This window comes from Mya arenaria, chromosome 14 (genome assembly GCF_026914265.1).
Source record: "Mya arenaria isolate MELC-2E11 chromosome 14, ASM2691426v1".
NCBI classification, from domain to species: domain Eukaryota; kingdom Metazoa; phylum Mollusca; class Bivalvia; order Myida; family Myidae; genus Mya; species Mya arenaria.
In genome coordinates, this window is record NC_069135.1 from 26,442,067 (window position 1) to 26,462,061 (window position 19,995).

The 19,995-nt window shown below is 35.5% G+C and overlaps 2 protein-coding genes across 2 annotated transcripts; one reads left to right on the plus strand and one right to left on the minus strand.

Moving 5' to 3' along the window:
* Nucleotides 1–5,120: 5,120 nt before the first annotated feature.
* LOC128218377 (uncharacterized) lies at nt 5,121–12,180 on the minus strand. The gene is made up of 8 exons (XM_052926035.1): nt 11,752–12,180; nt 10,835–10,858; nt 10,582–10,700; nt 10,106–10,411; nt 9,397–9,480; nt 7,026–7,091; nt 6,159–6,230; nt 5,121–5,917 (listed from the first exon to the last, which is right to left on the minus strand). The coding sequence occupies exons 1-8, from the start codon at nt 12,089–12,091 to the stop codon at nt 5,768–5,770; spliced, it is 1,161 nt and encodes a 386-aa protein (XP_052781995.1). The 5' UTR covers nt 12,092–12,180; the 3' UTR covers nt 5,121–5,767.
* Nucleotides 12,181–12,608: 428 nt separating this feature from the next.
* Nucleotides 12,609–18,726, plus strand: LOC128215955 (proprotein convertase subtilisin/kexin type 5-like). The gene is made up of 4 exons (XM_052922555.1): nt 12,609–12,677; nt 14,380–15,105; nt 16,981–17,048; nt 18,618–18,726. The coding sequence occupies exons 1-4, from the start codon at nt 12,636–12,638 to the stop codon at nt 18,724–18,726; spliced, it is 945 nt and encodes a 314-aa protein (XP_052778515.1). The 5' UTR covers nt 12,609–12,635.
* Nucleotides 18,727–19,995: the final 1,269 nt, after the last annotated feature.

Consider the following 19,995-nt stretch of genomic DNA (forward strand, 5'->3'; position numbering starts at 1 on the left):
TTTCAATATCAAAACAGCGTGTTTAAAATATTTGTATCTGCATAGTTTTTTCATATTATTTCTCTTAACGTTAGACTTTATCAAAGATACCAAACTTATATAGGTTCGCTTGGCATATTTTGAAGCGTATTGTCAGTTTCATTACGTCAGAGGGAAACCGGTCCGCTGAGGGTGACAACAGAGTGAATCAGCCTATTCCTTGATTGCTATTGCTTATTCATAGAAACCGAAACATAGATATCACTATTGAAAATTTTATAAATGAACCAGCGATTGTTTCTCTACGGCGCACTTTCTTCTTACAAATTCGATTCTTTACTAATTAGCAAATTCGTGCGATCGTATCTAAAACATTCATGTTTTAATCTATTATAATAATCTATTATAATATAAGTACTGTATTTCTCTTTTAGGAGATGACAGAAAAATTCAAATCATTAAAAAAAGAAATGCAATCTGAGTCTGCCCATGTTAAACTACACAATAAGCCTCACTGATGAAAGAGTTATGGTTCGTTGTATTGAAGAGATTAGGATGATGATAGAAATTCCAGTTAGTCAAGATGCTTTTAGAAGCCTTCCCGAAAATGCAAAATTTGGAGTGATTCGAATAATCAAAAAGTATTGCCAAGGTCAAGGTAAGCGAACGAGTTATACAAATCGTCTGTGACAGTAAATAATGTGTTGTAAATGTTTGCAATGCTCAAACATTGTCACCAATTGGAGGTTCTTTTTATATCGCACTTGATTGTATATATCAGTTCTGCATCAGCTTGATCACAGCGATAAATAAAACATTTATGTCATGGTCCGGTTAAAAAGAAAACAATGCTGAGTTTACATGTTTTAGACTCGCCTTACACAGTCTGGCGCCTGCGGTCCATAATAAACTTGACAGACAAAGCAGAGTTTGATTCAGAAATGCTCCAGTCTATCCTTACAGAGGATACATGCTCACTGCTCTCGTCCATTGGGTGAAATTGTCTTCGGCAAATACAGCCGACATGCTCTGTGGACTTTTACCAAAGATCAAAAGATACGGAACACGTAAGTCTGTAGTTACCAGATTTAGTGTAAGACATACATTCTATTATATGCTATCACATATTTCATTACTTTAAAAGTTTTCAATAGTATTGTATGCATACTAGTCTATTTCTACAGTTTCAAGTTGAGCAACTGGAGCAAGTACAATTTCAATACCGTGTTGGCCTGGAACTGAAACAGTAGCGGATCTAAAGAATGAAACTACTTGTTTAGGGCATGATGTCAAGGAAATTTATAATGGCATAAAATCTCTAATGGAATTGAAATCAGTGACTCAAAGACCAGCTTTAACAAGCATGCTGAGCGAAAAAGGACCTAATAAAAAAAGCTGGCACAAAAGAAAAACGTCGAAGAACATATTAGCGCAATTTATTCTTCGTGATCAAAGATGCTATAGAGACAAAAAAGATAACATGTTTTTAGTTTGTTTTAGTGTGCGCAATGCAAATTAGTATTTGAATATTTGAATGAAGTCTATATAAGCAAATTTTAACTCGTTAATCATGTCACCAGTTTAAATAGAGTTCGATAGATGTTACAAGTCGAATTCAAAACTTAAAGTTTTAATACAAAAATCGTCATATTTGCATTCCTATATCAATATCCATGATTGTAAGCCTGTTGTTTGTCGGTTGGACAAACTAAAACAAAATAACATTCATCTTTAATATCGTTTAAACTCCACAATGTATATTTCCTTTATTCTCCAGAAATATGGTTTTATCTACCTAGCTAGTTCAATAGTTAATTCATGGGAGGACAATCTGAGCCATGCTCGTACTTTTTTACAAACTAATGACATAAGGAACTTTTCCGTAGATGTACCATGTCATTAATATATGAGATTGATATTTTTCATATCACATTGTTTTTCATTTTTCATTTGCCTTTTTTGTATGACAACGTGCGCTATTCAATAGTCTGTTTGACATATATAAGTGGATATTTTATTTTAGGTATACGAAGTTGAGGTTCGTTTTTTGGATAAAGATTTGTTTTATTGTTTATCATATGCTGTGTAAGATAAAAGCAGTAGGCACAGTCTTCAGATATTGAACTGAACGATAGTAACTCGTTTTATTATTTTGTGCTTTGTGGATACTTAAATATACATCCGCCAGGTAATGCAGATGTCGTTACCGACGATTTTTGTGATCGCGCGTGCATGATTTGTTCCCGGATGCACCGATAGTGCGATGTTTGAATGATAAAGGTACGGATAAATGTTATCAGATTTGTGTAAACAAATAGGATAACCCAGTTTAAATGGTCGATTATTTTTCAAGGTAAAGGGGGTAGTTTTATAATTGTTGGAAGTCGAGAATCAAGTGTTGTATGTTTGACAACACGGAATGTATTTAAGCGTGTTTCCAGTTTTTCATTTGATTAACCCAATTTGAATTCAGATTACTGTGCTGTTAAATTTATAATGATAGTTATCATTTTTGAAATAGGAATATTTTTTATAATAAACTAATTCATGTTTGAGCATTTATGACAGGCAAACGTTTAAATCACCATGGTAATGCATACCCGACGCAGTCCAGTTTTATGGTATTATGCTTCAAATATGTACGCTAAATTCAAACGTAATTAACCCATTCTGGAAACTTCGATTGTTTTGACATTACACTGGTATTTTTTGGAATCATTTGGGTGAAATCGAACTATCAGTATATCATGCACGGAAAAAAGAAATGGCTTTTGTGATCTGTATTTAGTTTGTTTTATCATCAACGCCGAGATTTTCCATAATGTAGTTACTGTAACACTGCAAATTATGCCGAAAACTATTGTTTAACTGTTCACCAATTGCAGTCCAAATACAAAGTCTTTTTCAGATCAGTAGACAATATCATCCATAAAGCACTTACAAGCTGCTTTTTGGATTGTTAAATATTTCGAGTGGTAATATTATTGCTATGCTTACGGAAGTGCATCACTATATAATGCACACTAATCGTTTCCAGAACACTACACAATAAAGACAAGGAAAACACCACTAACAGCTTGTTTTCCCCTTTTTCCATATTTCCTTCTTCTCTCAAACATTTTGTTGTTACTGTTGCGGTGTCAATTTGATATGCTCCTTGTTTTGGTATCTGCCTTTGGATGTGTCATATATTCTTTTTTAAGATGTTTACACCATCCGTTGTCATAACTTCAAAGTCCATTTTTCCTTTCATTCCATAAACTCCTTTTCATTCTATTCCGGTAATTCCTTTCATTTTTGTTAACCTATATCCAATTTGCTAGCACTTTCATTGTCATATTAAGATTTAACCTATAATTAGTACGCTTAGTAAACGTAATATCTGGTGAAGGGTTTCCCCTGCACGGTGCTCATGGACGATAGTCTTCGATGAGTAAATTTTGTGGTTTATTTTGTTTTTCCTTTAATCTCTTTACTAGCGTTCCGGATGTTTTCTTGTATGACTTTTGTTATAATGTCGCGTGTTATTCTCAAGTTGCATTTATTAACACTTGAGCGAATGCATTTTATGATTATGAGTACACATCATGGTTTTTTTTAACCGTATCCGGGGCATTCGCGACAGTACATCTAGCATCTAATATTACTTTCTATTGATTGCTATTTTATATATTGCAATAACCAGCTTAATTAACCATAGACAACTAGGAATCAATGTTCTCGTAGTTATGGAAATTATTCGTTCTAATTATGACAACGTAAGAAAATTGCATCTGTTATTATAGAAATATCATATGGCAGCATTTGTGGCATTGATATTGTCAACCCGAGAGCAGAATGTCATTTTGTTTCGAGGGTTGACAAAATCAATGTCACACATGCTGCCATATGATATTTATTTTATTATACCGAACAAAATTAAGTAAATACAAACGTTTAAAATGTTTTTGATTCATTTAAGAAAACAAGTTTAACAAGGTAAACAAAATATAACATAAACTTGTCACTGGTGACAGTTCCTGACATCTGATTTTGTGTGTACACATTTACTAGTGACTGATGTATGTATAAGGAAGGCAATCACGTCATGATTAAATCTAAAATATTGAAGCAGTTATTTGCCCTTATGTGACATTCAAAATATCACTGTGGTCACATGACCTGACAAAAAGGTTAAAAATGTTTCTGATAGTCAAAATATCTCTTTTTCGGGTAATGGGATTTTACCATCATCGACAAAAAAGTGAGGTATAATAAAACCATTTACCTTATTTTGTGACGTATTCAAAAAGGGCATTTACTGATGCCCAAGCCATTTGCATGTCGTTTCAGATATGTTGCGGATAAACGTACGAAAATAGAGGGGGGGGGGGGGGGTCCGTGTTACTCTATTAGTATGTTCATTGTTTCCATAGATCTGATCAATTGTTGCTTAGAAAGTAGATAGTTCTTCTGTGGAAATAATTTCGATCAATGTTGTTCGCATCTTTGTCTTTTTCAATTGCAAAATTGAAACGATTAATTCAAATAACTACTAAGAAAGGACTTGCAATACTGAAGTATTTCTTCACTGGCCACATTTAACCGTTTACCCGTTTTTGGTTTACCATTGAATGCTCAATTGTTTGCCGTTTTGTTCTATTTTTGTTCCACCATTTGGTGTATTTTCGAATTTGTAACAAAAATACAAGATTGCAGGAATCAGCCATCATAGGTACAAGTGTAGTAAATTGCTTTGATGATAAAGCTTTTAGTACATTATCGTTCTGAATGTGCAAAATATGCAAAATTATATAAGACATGATAAGTGCTGTCATAAAATTAGGTATTTCGGCATTTATGTACATAATGTTTCGTGTACACCTAACTGCCTAGGATACACTTACAAGTCGTGATCATTGTGCTTCTATACAGGGTTTATATTTAAATGTACGACACCTGGGCATGTCCCTGCTGTTTTCAGTGCAGTATTGATAAATGTGCAAATGAAACTTTTATTTCGAAGATCTATCTGGTAGGTTGTAAACACTTGTAGCTCAAACCTATTGTATATAAAAATTACTATGATATACCTGTTGCCAAACAGCCATTATACTGAGTAAAGTTCATTCATTTCTTCCATTGAATACCGGTAGGTTAAAATGTTTTATTACACGTATTCAAAACAATTACATATGTATACTGTTTTCAAAGTAAATATGGTATACCGGTGATCTTCGCCATGTTTTTTGTTTCAAATTCAATCAATTAATCGTCAATAAGACATTAAAGCCGCCACACAAAACGTTTCGATGAATGTTTTCGATGGTCCATACAATTTGAAAGGCATCATATTACCTTCATTGTGCCTGTATTTTGTAACATTATTTCGTTTAACCTTAAAAATATTTTGATCACAGAGCTTTGAAGAACAACCGCTGCCTGCACATCGCCAATATGGCATGTGGCTCACTAGGAGGCATTGTCTTAATCGGTCTCCGACTAAATCCTGTCGGCGACTATTCAAACGGTACCTTCTTTTACGAATTGTTCAAACAACCGATTATGTCTGTCGAGAAAACACTGGTCCAAAGAATGACATTTATAAATGATATCGGATCTAAAAGAACTAATGTGTTAAGTCTATTTCATTCAACCCTCTCATTTGATTATATCAATGTTCACCATTCATACATAAAAGTTAGTTTAAATGCCAACCACGACGTTCATGATATGTTTAGAGATTACCAGCTTGTATTTCATTTTATCCGTACGCAGTTGCGTATTACCTAGGAAAACATGAAACGCTTTACCGAAGTAAGCTTTCTCTTAACAAAAGACATATACACGGTGCGCCATTTATCATACGATGTCCACCTTGAAGTGGCAGTCGAGGTTGATCCAGCAAATAGATGGCCTGTGAGCACAAAAGCCAGTCTATCATGCGATCGGCGTACTCCTATAAAATATACAAAATAAATGAAGTACAAAAACCTAGCATTCCATAATCATATGCACACCTCATAGCTAAGCTACAATTAATCCTTAAAAATTTCAGCGATGACTTTGGGTTAGAGACGCAGCACACACAAGCTTTTACAATAAATTGTATATCTGGAAATGTAATAATTGTAGTTATTGCATTGTTAATAAATATTGTTTGCTTTATTCCTAATTATCAAAGTTTGTGTATCACATACGTTAAGTGATTCCCCATGACGGCGTAGTTTTTGATACTCCTCTCTTTGTGCACACTTGCGAATAAAAAGATCCTGAAAAAAAGGCTTACATAAGTAAACTGTTAAGAATATGGCGGACCGCTTTATACTCCCTAAAATTGTGTTTGAACTGTATCGCCCGACACCCAAATCACCAGGTTCCCTCCCTCCATTTGTTTTAACAAAATACAATCTGAAAGAGAAATCCCTCAAACGCTCAGAATGCACTTATAGCATCGCTTTGATTGAAACCCGTCCCCGGCAGTACTTAAACGGTACAAACTGTTGACACCTGATTTAATTAAGCCACATTAAGTTAATGTTTTTTTTTCATCGAGTTTACAACGAAAAAATAAATAACATACGCTCGGTTTTATTTTCTTAAAGAAGATCGGGCGATTTAAGTTAATATATTTAGCAAAAGTGCCCAATAAAGTACTTTTTCAATGAATAGGTGCCGTTAACTCGACGAACAACATATCAATCGTTTGTGGCCTGAAGATATTGTAGTTGTTTTTTAAGAATCAGACAAATTATTTAACAATAACCTCGCTTGTTGTAAGGACGGACAGTAATATTTTTTTTTAAATATATTATCAAATGTCAGAAGAATTCCCAATGCTTGTTTAGTGTGCTTGCTCTCAATCTATGTACAACAAAGCCAAGAGCGGATCAATAAATTGACGTAAGTGTGTTGTGAGACACGCCTCCACATACTTTCTTTCATATCAACAATATTAACGAAGGCGAAATTAGGGAGGTGCGCGCTGGATGCACCCCTGCTAGATCTGATTGTAAAATTACAGCATATGTATGTCCAAGGAAATAGTGCAAATATATGTGTATGACCTTGCATCTGCTGAACTTGATAACGATTATGTTCATTGTTGCTGGTGTGTCCAAGCGGGTGAAGAGCTATGTAAAAATTAAGGAAAATATTTCTCGTCTGACCATATAGACAATCTGGATTTTTTAAGAATCTCAGGGTATATGAGTTACGCTTGCAAAATGAGTGTCAATCATAACCCCTTAACCAGCATATGCATTTGAATTAAAAAACTGAGCCAAATTCCAACGCATTCAAAAAAATAATTCGAATTTAATTTAAATAAATACAAAATAAAATAAAACTAAATACATGTACGTATGTTTTGAACTATCAATACCAAATGATTTTGTATGACAATTTGAGACAGAAAATTGCAAGAAAATCAAGGTATGTTTGTACAGAACAGAACAGAACAGTTCTGTTCTATGTTTTTACCGAAACTCTGTTTCAAACAACAGCTATTGACAGACAATACACTTTGCCGAATTTCTAATTGGCCACCATATAAAATATGATCCTTTGCGTAATTTTAAATCAATAAATCTCATTTTTGATTCTTTTTGTATTGTACACACCAATCTATCGATTTACTTAAATGAAACACGTAATCATGTAAAAAATCATCCATGCGGAACGGTCGGTGCGAAAATAGGCTATGTGCTCGAATATCTCGTGCACGGCAGGGTGGTTGTCGACTATGGTGGGAATGAATTCTTCGTGGATTTTCTTTTATGAAAACATTAAATATGGCGAGAATGAGCATTGCAGAACGCGCTCAAGCCGTCGGAATGATTCGTGCCGGCACCCCCATCAGACAGGTATGTTACGCGTCGTTATAAAAGTTGCAACATGTGCTATTATTTGTTATTAAGTGCAAAATATTGACAGAAACATGTTTATATATTAATCTGTTGGTGATTCTTATTTACGAAAAAACACTACCACGGGTGGTCAACAATACAATGCCTGTGTAATATCGGATTGACCAATCGTACAATGAAATACATTGTAATTTTTTAACATTCACCTTTGAATCAACTTTCAAGTGATAACAGAGCTTTCAAGTGGATTTTATTATTTTCCAGATTGCACGTTTTTTTAATAGGCGACATTTCAGTATTGAAACTCTTTGGGCGAAATTCGTACAAACCAGAAGTGTAGCAGATCTCCTACGACGCCCCAAAAGAAGAGTGACGACTCCCCAACAGGACATTCAAATTGTCAATGACCACCTTCAGGATCGTTTTACTACGGCAGCGACGACGGCCCGTTATACAGTGGGCAGACACAACCGCGCAATCCACCCACAGACAGTGCGCAATCGCCGTCGGGTTCCGTCTTTTACTGCAAGACACAGGCAGGCAAGATTATTGTGGGTCAGGCGTCATTTGGGATTTACAAGGGCGGACTGCGCCAATGTTTAACTTGTTGATGAGACACGCATCACACTACGTGGGAATTACAGACGTGCTCGCGTTTATGGCCGTCGGGGTGAACAACGAGAACTGTCTGGTAGAATTGGATAACTGTGGGTGGTTCCATTATGCTGTGGGCTGGAGTTTCCATGCACACGAAAACTCCAATTGTACCCATTCAAGGAAACATGAACACGATGAGGTATCAAAATGACGTCGTTCGACCGGTTCTTCTACCTCATATCCGCGCCAATCGCGGTATGATGTTGGTACAGGATAAAGCACCATGTCACGCGGCTAGAAGCACACAAGTTATGCTTGTAGCAAACAACGTGCGAACACTCCAATGGCCTGCAAAAAGTCCAGATTTAAATCCAATAGAACACGTGTGGGACCTTTTAAAGCGCAAGGTGCGTGCCCAGCCGCTGCAACCAAAACTCAGGGTGCTCAAGCGTGTTATTCATCAGATTTGGGCAGCCATTCCACAACAGTATCTTCATAGATACGGTATATCAATGAGGACAAGGTGCCTCGCTGTAATTGCCGCAGCAGGTGGACATACAAAGTATTAAAAAAGTCAAATACGACGTGATTTGATCTTGCAGTTTTTGTTTTAAGGGTGTCAATGTTAACCCTCTCTGTTAATTTTATTCCTGGCTCATATTTTAATGAAGTTTTGTTTTACCTATTAGGAATAAATCGTATTAACCTTATATTTGGTTATTTGTATTTTTCTCCGAATAATTTTCCTAAAATATGATAAAAACTAGGTGGCCAATTAGAAATTCGTCGTACTGTACAGATCTGAGTTGATTCGATACTTATACATATATATAATTCAAGTCAACCTTAAGGTCACGTGACAACATTTAATGAATATTTTGTGTTCCTGTTTATCCAAATAAAATGGAAGATTCACGTTTGAAGTAAGACTAACATATACCACACATTTTAATTATACAACAATTCAGGATACTGTTGAACGGAAGACAACGATCGCATCTTTATCTTGCCAGTTTTTGTTAAAACTCCAAAGTTTCCTTTGAACGGCCTTGGTTGCCTGGAATGTATAATAAGTATGAATCGGGGGTATTATTTAAATTTCCACTTGTTTAAATTCTATGCAATGTTCGGTCAATGACTATATCTTAAAGAACGAATTGAATGTTAAGCCTTTGAGTTATCAAGTACATAGTTAAAATAAAAAAAATGTTTTGGCATGATTCGAGAGTACAACAAAATGATATATGAGATTTGAAACCTAACACGCTAGCCGCCGTTATTTCAATAACCACACAATACTGAACAGTTTGCTTAAATATCTTTCTGAATTTTTTTTGGCCCAGCAGCATGCTTTGCCAAAGACATTCTTTAATTAAACTCGACTATCATTAGTCCACAATTAAACACACCACTGAACTAAATAATGGTTATGCATATCTTTAACGTTCTACACAAAAAAGAAGACCTCATTCAGGCTGCGCCCGTATTTTCGGGGGAGCTGAGATTAACGTTTAAAATATACCTTTTATAGTTTTAATTGCTAATGTTATGAATAAATTAGAGCAAAAAGACTGATAGGCATGGTGTTAAAGTTATGTCTAGCCATTTATGTAAATTACAAACCGTTCGGGCTTGATATTTTTAACAGTAAATAATCAATTAATATGTGAAAGTAAAATTACCTTTTCCATAAAGTGTTTAGGTTTTGTCGAAACATCCCAGCAAAAACATCCCACACATAAAATAAGCGCAGAAATAGGGCTTAAGATACTAACAAGCATTATCACAAACCCTCCATAAGCACTATCCTCTTTTGATCGACCAAGCATTGTGCAGGCTAACAACATTATAACCGCCAGACAAAACAGCAGCAATAAAAAGATGATCAAATGCGTTATTCGTTGTAAGAAGATGCGGATGTGAAGGCCTTTCATATATAATGATTGGTTTGCAATTTTCTCGATGTATTCAATATCTTCACCTGTTAGCTGTTATGATAAAATCGTTAAACATTGGATAGGTAGTATTAGAAATACACAGGTTGGTTTAAAACGTCAGTTTAAATGGAAGAGTATGTCTAGGATTAAGAACACTATTTTAGAAGTATTTAATGTTATAATCATCGCTTAATTAACATTTACTTATCAGTTATACGTACCTTCGTCTTCCTAATAATTTCTACTCTTTTTTCTCGATCGCATTCCAGTTTGAATCGTGGTAGTGATAGGAATTCAGATTTCTTAGACAGTGAAATTGAAATCACTCTCCCACTTGCATCTAAAATATGTGAAACATTTGTTTATGTATCATTATTTATGAACTGAAATAGTCATTATGTATAAGGTAAGGTATTATGTAAGAAACATTGAACGGGAGAGAACAATATTAGCCATGCATAAGTATTGACATACCTTTTTTCAGTTGTGTTTTTAGTCCTACAACATAGAAATGATAAAGAAATGAATGTACATGCATGTATAGAAAAGTACTAGAATGTCAACATAATAATAAGTACTAAACAATAAAGTAATCTATTTTTTTTTTAAGTTCTAATCATATTACTTCAACTGTTTATACTACAATGATTTACTGTAAAATGATAATTCTTTAAATGTATTACTAAACTCTTTCAATCAGATAGCGGATAGGCATTTCTGGTGAATTCAGTCCTGCTGGAAAACTTTATCTGCCGCCCTCCATGCTAGATGAGTCACGCGCTGTGACGTTATACTTTCAATTTATTTTATTATAAACTTTATGTAAGCACAATTATGACATTTAAATAGATGATTTCCATACTTTTACAAAAAATAGAGCTACAAAACTATAACCTTTAAAAGACGTTACATTAATGGAACTTCTTGACGAATGCAGTGGATAAAATACTGCGCGTCATAACGTCTTCGCTTCATAACGCGCTTTCTGGTGAAATGTACAAAAATGAATGTTTGCTATGTCGTTTATTTTTACAAAAAAGTAGTTTAAGGTATGCTAGAAAAAAATATCAATCATGTGTGTCCGGTCCGGATAGAAAACTCCGACCCTCGGGCAAGCTGCTTGGCCGTTAACTCGGCAAGCTTCGTTACCTGCCAACGCAGGTGCTCTCATTTCGGAGTTTTCTATCTGGACCGAAAACACATGACATACTAGTATATTACTATTCTTTATAGATGTGTCATGACCAAAGCCTTGATATTGCCAATATTGCTAATAAAACTTGAAACTTTAATCTTCCATCTAGATCAAATGTTTAACAAAATATGTATAGCTGACAAGCATAGTGAATTGATGTCAAATATTTAATGATGTATGATAAAATATACTTAACCATTATCAATAAGAGCGCCGATGATTGTGTGATGAACGTTCGTGATATCATCGTTTTCGCAGTCGATGTATGTTTTGTTTTTCAGTATATCTGGTACATCACACGGTTCGATTTTCAGAGGAATAATACTGAAGTCTTCTCTAATTTCCTGATGTATTGCCTCTTTTAATTCATGTTGTGCAAAGTCACTTTTTGAAAAGTCTTCCGACAAGACTACAAGCATATGTAGGCTTGCATTGATTTTGTCAGCCATGTTTTCAAATATTCCATGTCCAGGAGTAAAATCTCTTTCATGGTTGCAACATTTTACGCCTCCCTTTTCCAAATTTTCCACGATCATACGAACTTCGTTTACGTTTTCGCTAGCGTAACAAACAAACACATGATAATCCTTTTCGGGTGGTAACTGCGGTATATAAACATTATTGTGAGTTGTTACCCCCGTATCGTAAGAAGCCATGTTCGATTTTGAAGTTATCTTCACTACGAAGCATGCACAATAAACAGTATGGTGGCTGAAAACTGCCAGATTTATTAAGGTGAAGATCACAAGGCGCCATGGCAAAATGACGGCAGTTCTAAAGCGATGCTATAAAATAGTTTTGATTTATGAACTCTCAGACTTTCGGCGCTACGTTCTGACGCTCGCGACAAACTGAAAAGATAACAAAACGGCATGCATCGTCTCTTTTTGCTGGGGCAGATGCGATTCAAAAAGGCGAATCTGGCAGAAATAATTCACCATAGGGAAGTGCAAAACTGTTATCAACTGAGCAAGGTTTATAGCAGGGTATTATTAATCTTTATCTTATCGCGGTTTGTTTGACATACATTTTTCGAAAATCAAAAGATACGCTGAATTCTGAATATTTTATAAATTTAAAATGAAACAAACACTTTTGAGGAATCTCTTGCTTCTTTTGAATGTAATAAGATATTGCTTAGACTTAAGACAAATGCTATAAATGTTCTTTATCACGTACACATTCGCTATATAATTAGTCGTAAAATGTATTCATCTACAATTGACATACATGTACGTTACTGATTGAAGGCACAATAACTATAATTTTAACGCCATCAATCTAAATACATATGGAAATTACAAAAAGTAACCTGGTTATTAGAAGTACAAACGTCGTTGTTCGAGCGGGAGGGCGGGCTGCGACAAATTCACCTATCGTATTGAATAACTAGTATTATTACCAAACTTGATTTCTAGACATAGCTTTTAGAGACATTTTAAGTGATAGTGTTTAGGGTCCCTAGGGTCATGGCAAAGGTCACTGTTACTAAAAACGAACAAAAAAACAATTGGTACAAAATAACTTTAGTTTAGTTTCACATATTGTGACTAAACTTGGTATGTAGGAAGGGTTAATGAATACCTTTTACGGTTTTGCGTTTGATGGCTCTAGGATCAAGGTCAATGTCACTGCGACTAAAACAGAATAACGGTTGAAACTGAATTACCTACGTTTGGGTTGACATATTGTGACCAAACTTTGTATTCGGGAAAAATTTAAAAATACCTCTTCTGGGATTGTGTTTGTGGCCCTTAGGGTCAAGATCAAGGTCACGGTTACTTAAAATAGAAAACGGTGGCACTGAAATACTGAAGGTTGAGTTGACGTATTGTGACCAAACTTTGAAAAATGGTAAAAAATAAGAATACCACTTATGGCATTTTGTTTGTGGCCCCTAGGGTCAAGATCAAGGTCACGGTTACTCAAAAAAGAAAAACATTTGCACTGAATAACTTAAGGTTGGGTTGACATATTGTGACCAAACTTTGTATATGAGAACGGTTTATATAGATCATTCATGGGGTTATGTTTGGGGTCCCTAGGGTTAAGTTCAAAGTCACTGTTACTAAACTATAAAAACGCTTGAAACTGATGACTTAAGTTTGACAAATGTTGACAAAAAATTTATCGAGACCTTTCTTGGGATTAGGATTGGGACCTCAAGGATCAAGATCAAGGTCACTCTTACATAAGGTAGAAGAACGGTTGAAATTCAATATCTTCAGTTATGGTTGCCTTATTGTTAGTTGTTTGGACGAAGAGTCAATGGAAACCTATCATGGGATTGGATTACCAAACATACAATACCCAAAAATAAGCTTACAAATAATTCTCACAACATAGGCTGAAGATCTTCTGTCAACCATTGAAAACCTGGTTTCGTCGTTTCTTGTATTTATATAAAACCGATTCCATTGGATAAAATGATTGAAAAATAAAAGGACGTAGCAATTACGTTAAATTAATTTTACTTTTAAATTTTACAATTCTATTCGATGTTTTTTTTAAAAGATGTAATTATTTTGTTTAAATTGACAGTATGCTCTTTTAACCGTATATAATGGAAAGGTTTCATAATGTATACCACACATGTTATGTAGCGGAACATTGAAAATGAAGAACACATTTCATATCGTTTAAAAAGCGCCCTTTTTTATTATGCCAGGCTGTTTAGAACTATTTGTGCCAAAAAAAACAACACAGTGCTCTACTCTTAAGTTATTTGCTTCTGATTAAGGTTGCGTAAGGGATGCCCTAAACTAATCGTTTTCACAAATAAAACATGCGTAATTTATTTATTTTCTTCATTTGTCTATGCCAGGTCCTTCTGCTTTGTGCATCGCAGTGCCCCGATCACAAACCGTTTGCTTCAGATGCAGGTTGCGTTTCGGATTGCTCTGAACCTTTTTATATCAGGAACAAGACGTGTGTGTTTGATTGTGGGGTTGACTTTGTTGACGAATCCCGACAGTGTGTTCTGTCTTGCCCAAACACCTATGTGTATCGTGAAACTTTAAAGGCTACAGGAACTGATATGTTCGTTGAAAAGAAGTGCATACATGCATGCGACAACAATGAGGTTAATTTCAACAATGAATGTCTAAAACGCTGCCCAAAACAGCTGATTCATTTGACCTCGGATGAATATCGGTGTGTTTCACAATGTCCGCCGGAACAGCAATACATCCAAAACATGACTGTTAATGATATAGAGTACAAACAATGTACTAATAAATGTGTGGCATTTGTAAATAATGGCGTGTGTGTATCAAGATGTCCTTCGCAGACGGTGGATTTGAACTATGTGTGTATGGAAAGTTGTCCACCGAAGTATGTCGAGTCAGGTGGACACTGCTTCCAGGAATGCAATGAACTCTCATTACAGTTGATTTGTAAATGCCCGAAAGATAAACCTTTTATTGAAGATAAAGTGTGTATTACCAACTGCGGTATTGACACATTCTCTTCAGACTCATCATTTTGTGGTGAAAAATGTTTAAACAATATTACCATAGCAAACAGTAGATTTATCAAGAAGTCTGAGTGTGTAGCTAAGTGCTCAACTGATAAACCTTTCATCTGCGATGCTGACATATACTATCGTTCTGAATGTGCAAAAAATGTTAATTATAGAGGACATAAATTTTGCCTTCAAAATTGCCCTGCCAATAGCTATGTGCAAAATGGTTCGTGTACACCAACCTGTCTTGGTTACATTTACAGACATGTCGAATGTCTTGAGAGATGTCCGAATGGAACATTTAGGTTGTCTGAAAGAAATTGTTACAATTACTACCCTTATAATTTAAAATGCAACACTAAACACTGTGTCAACACCTGTCTGCAAAACCTTTATAGTAATGGAACAGATTGTGTAGAACATTGTTCCAAGGATCAATATCTCAAGAACAACACTTGTGTGTCAAGTTGCAATGATAACGAAAATATGCAGTCTGTGATCTACAATTCAGGAAAAGAGGGATACGAATGTGTCGTAAATTGTAAACCGAACTTATTTCTATACAACAAAAGTTGTGTTGATCACTGTCCGTCAGAAATGTCTCTTTCGCTGAATAGAACATGTGTTAAACACTGTCCACAAGAAAAGAGTTTAATTTCAACAGTAAGAACCCCGATATATTGTTCAAGGTCACGTTGCAATATGTTTTTTGATAATAACTTCAACGATTATTTGGCCTGTAGTGACTCATGTTTGGAAAGCGAAGTTGTTTTAAATAGAAGCTGTGTATCATTTTGTCCAGAAAGTTATTATAATTTGAACAATTTTTGTCTGAGCACGTGTCCGTCGTATGCGCCATTTGTGCAACCAACGATTGTAACATATAAAACATGGGAAGTCCATTCGAACGTTTATATAGTTCAAACACACAAAGTTACATCATTGAATTGCGTTGGTTCGTGTTCTAAACCTTATACCGTACATGACTTTCAGACGAACACATGCATGATGCAATGTACGGATGCACGACCATTTATACTTGAAGTGAACTTTACATTGACATGTGTCCAACAATGTCCTTTCTACGAAAACGTAAAGGTGCATAGAAAGACCGAAATTAGATTAGGAGAGGAAATTTAAACAGTTTACAGCATACATTGCGCAAGGTACTGTCCAAACGATACATTCTATTTTAATGGAAGTTGTTTAATGTCGTGTCCATCTCAAGCAAATCATATTTTGGACGGAAAATGTGTGAGATGTGCAAAATTTACGCAAATGATAGGTAAGCTTGCCTACTGTGTAAATTATTGTCCTCAAACAATGATTGAAAATGGTAATTTATGTGTTGAGACTTGCCCTAAAGGCATTGCATATGTCATCAACAGGCGCTGCTCCACATGTCCCAAAGAGGCACCTTTCCAACTCCCTGATCGTTACGGAAGTTATAAATGTGTGCAGAGTTGTGAAAAGGACGATAAACTTGCTGATTTTTCTTGTGAAAACTGTAATGATGTGGTTAATGCTAAATGTATAGATTCTTTCGAATGTAACGAAACGGTTATGATCAACTATGACGGAAAGTGCTTAAAGTATTGTCCAGATGGATATCTTTTCTTTTGGACCGGTTGCATTTGGAAGACCACCCCCTTGATAATATTATTGGTAGCATGTATATTGGCAGTTATAATCGGGATATACAGCAGAATAGTAATCCGAGAATACATTTATTTCGTTAAATCCTGTTTTTGGATACCGGTAAGTACGGCGTAAATATATGTATAACATCCAGTTTATAAATACAGTTTATGCATTAAGGTCATACTGTTTAGCACACTACTTGAATAGCATCATTAAAGTTCTGACTTCAATTTACTCATAAGTTGTTATTGGACCATTTCATTATTAAGATGTAAATGCATTTTCGACACCACTTTGCACCTACATTGCTTTTTATTCCAGGCAGAGATTCAAACCACGCTGAATGTTCAAAATCTGTTGGACACAAAGACAGGCTTTGACAACGAAGTGTGCGAAACTAGGCTTTAAATCCGGTCCGATAGTATACCGTTGTTCTTTTATCCACGCTGAATCCAAATGTTAACAGTTGCTTCGACCAACAGCAAGGATTTGTCAACAGAGTGTTCGAAACTAAACTTAAAATCAAATTTCTTATCAATAGGATGCTTACAATGAAATGAATACGCTCCATTAACTGATTTGATGTCATCCCGCAATCATTTTATTTGACTTATAATTGTGGTGAATTTGATTCTGTGTTATATATTCCATACATAACTATAGCAGTTTGTCTTTGTTTATCCCAATATCATAACTATTTGGATATTATCGCATCACATAGGAAATATTTTGTCAGAAGGTATTGCAAAGAAGTGGATATTGCCTTTTAAAACGACATGTTAAATTCCACGCTTATTGCAAAATCTGGCGCATGTCAGAGGAACGCCATCAAGACGCAAGCATAGTTCAGTAATGTTATCGTAAAGAGACAAACGCTGGCGTTTACAGTGTGCTCATAGGTTATGGCCATATATTCTAGTTTAAGCACACTCGTGTCCAGCGAACTCGAGTTTCACTGACCGTTCCAAGGCGGTAATCCATATATCGGTAAAGCTATGGTAATCCATATATCGGTAAAGCTATTTATATTCGTGTATGTCTCTAGTGTCGTTTAGGCCCTTGCCTTGTGCATCTAAACATGATTTATATTTGAATGTTGGTCTTGTCCCTTTAGTTTTCATTGTTTGAGCATTTCTGGCACACAACTGGTCGACTTTGGAGGAGCAAGGGTATGCAATTACAATACAACGACGTGCGTTTCGTCGCTTTGTTTTGACTGGGTTTAATTCTAACGTTGACATAAATTCATTATTACGATTGAAATTATTATAATATTTTCATAATCTTATTACTAGTATGTCGAAAAAAGACTGAACGAGTTAATATCAATTGTTATTTTATAAACGACTCTCAATAAAGATACTTGTATAATTAAGCATTAAACAATTGACCGTGAACATGGTATATAATGACCTTTTTTCTAAATGTAATTTGTGTTATTTGATGTTTTCATTTTGTTTCATAACTCGAACCATTCAATGGGCCAGTTGTGAGTACATTCGCTAAAATTTGACGAATCGCTTTTTTAACTGTCGCTAAATATCATACTGACCGTTACCTGACGAGTTGTTATATTTATAGTTGTTGGTATCAATTTATCGATCATCGCTACACAACGAAATCGTTAAATATATGGCGAAATCGCTAAATTGAAATTACTTCCTGTTACTATTGGATTAAGGTTTTACTGGTTACGTCTTCCTCATCAAAGATGTCGTCTGCTGATGTAAGCCTAAGAGAGTTTTAAAAAAGAAGGTAAAAAGCGTGAAGTTTACACCTTGGGCGATTGGTTTGTATTTGACCATGAACGAAATTAACAAAGATAAGCTGCGGTCAAGCAAAACAAGCCCGGAATTGAAAGGCATGCTATGGGATAGAATGGCTGACCAGTTGTCTGGGTTAGGCGTATGTAAAAGAACAGGAATTAATCTTAAAAACAAATGGGACAACCTACAAAGGCAGGAAAGGATGGAGGAGGCCTTGAGGAAGCCCACAAGAAAAGGACAGACGGAGGAGAAGGACGGCCTTTTAAAGAAAAAAAAGGAGAAGCTCCGCATCAGAGGGTGATGGACTTGTTTTCGGATGACCTGTCCTTCTGTGGGATAACGGGCAGATACGAGACTTAGATCTGCTTGGGTAGGCCAAGTAGTGTTTCTGTAAATCTGGAATTCTGGAAACTAAATTATTGTTACTATAAATAAACATCGACACATGTACCTGCTATTCAAGCTTGTTTGGGACATTTCCATAATATATATCAGTTAAAAAATGCTAAACATTTTTAAATCACATATCCTATTTCAAAACACTCGCCATGAATATCACATTCCAACTGAATTCAATTGAAACAATCAAAACTTCGCGTCATTCAATTTCAAATGCGCTATTTATCCAGGGGAGTTAACTACAATATTAGATCGTTTCAACCCGTAGACGTTGCAACCCTCGATACACCAACCCTGATGTGATATAACTAATTTCAATCCTCTGTCATGTTAACCCCTTAATATAGACGTAAATCATTCAGCCCTATTACAACTGAGTCATTCAACCCATTCCTTCTTGTCAGCTTTGGAATGAATTTTGGGTCAGGAAATGAAACAATTAAAGGGCAATTAAGAATGTCAGGTGTGTTTACTAATTGAATAGTGGAACCACTAACATTCATTTTATCTGGAAAAAAGTATGCATAACCAACTCTGGCAAGAGATTGCATCATATATTGGCAAACATGAGTTTCCGTCGGCACCAATCATAATATGTCCGTGTTTGTAACAAGTACACCTGCACACAAGAATAAAAAATATAAGTCAGCTCTCTATATGCTTCATCTCTCAATATCCTTATCAAATATTGTTTTCCTACTGTGCCCCTGAGTATGATATAATTTATTTTTATCAATTCAAAACGGATAGGTATTGAAATTAGTGGGATCGAGTATTTCACATGGGGGGGGGGGGGGGGGGTAACTTAGAGGTTACTGAATTGCACCCCTCACTGAGAACTGCATTCATTTATATTTAAAGTGCTGGCAGATGGGTTAAGGCCGAGGTACTCCTCAAAAACAAAATAAACAACTTCTTTATTAAAATTAACAGTAAATTTGTACGATTTTAATGGGCTGGGCCTGGGCACCGGGTGGACCCTCCCTCACCACCACCACCATAGATCCGCTAGTGAAAATGGCTTCACTGCAATGGAAGGGTTCAATGCATTCACTATAAGAATCAGATGAACATTTCTGACTTGCTGGCGATGAGGTCAGTCACGTTATGTATGACACGGAACACAGTTGCCTTGTCCCGTCCAAAAGTATCATTTATGACTTGCATAAAT

What these genes read in the sequence shown, in the direction of transcription:
- LOC128215955 (XM_052922555.1), top strand. Translation starts at nt 12,636, where the DNA reads ATGAAACAAACACTTTTGAGGAATCTCTTGCTTCTTTTGAAT. An exon ending in ATCTCTTGCTTCTTTTGAAT is followed by an intron (nt 12,678 to 14,379) that starts GTAATAAGATAT and finishes TGTCTATGCCAG; the next exon opens with GTCCTTCTGCTTTGTGCATC. An exon ending in ACAGGCTTTGACAACGAAGT is followed by an intron (nt 17,049 to 18,617) that starts GTGCGAAACTAG and finishes CAACCTACAAAG; the next exon opens with GCAGGAAAGGATGGAGGAGG.
- LOC128218377 (XM_052926035.1), bottom strand. Translation starts at nt 12,091, where the DNA reads ATGATCGTGGAAAATTTGGAAAAGGGAGGCGTAAAATGTTGCAACCAT. An exon ending in AAATTATTAGGAAGACGAAG is followed by an intron (nt 10,412 to 10,581) that starts GTACGTATAACT and finishes TTATCATAACAG; the next exon opens with CTAACAGGTGAAGATATTGA. An exon ending in TCAAGTTCAGCAGATGCAAG is followed by an intron (nt 6,231 to 7,025) that starts GTCATACACATA and finishes CCTTTTTTTCAG; the next exon opens with GATCTTTTTATTCGCAAGTG.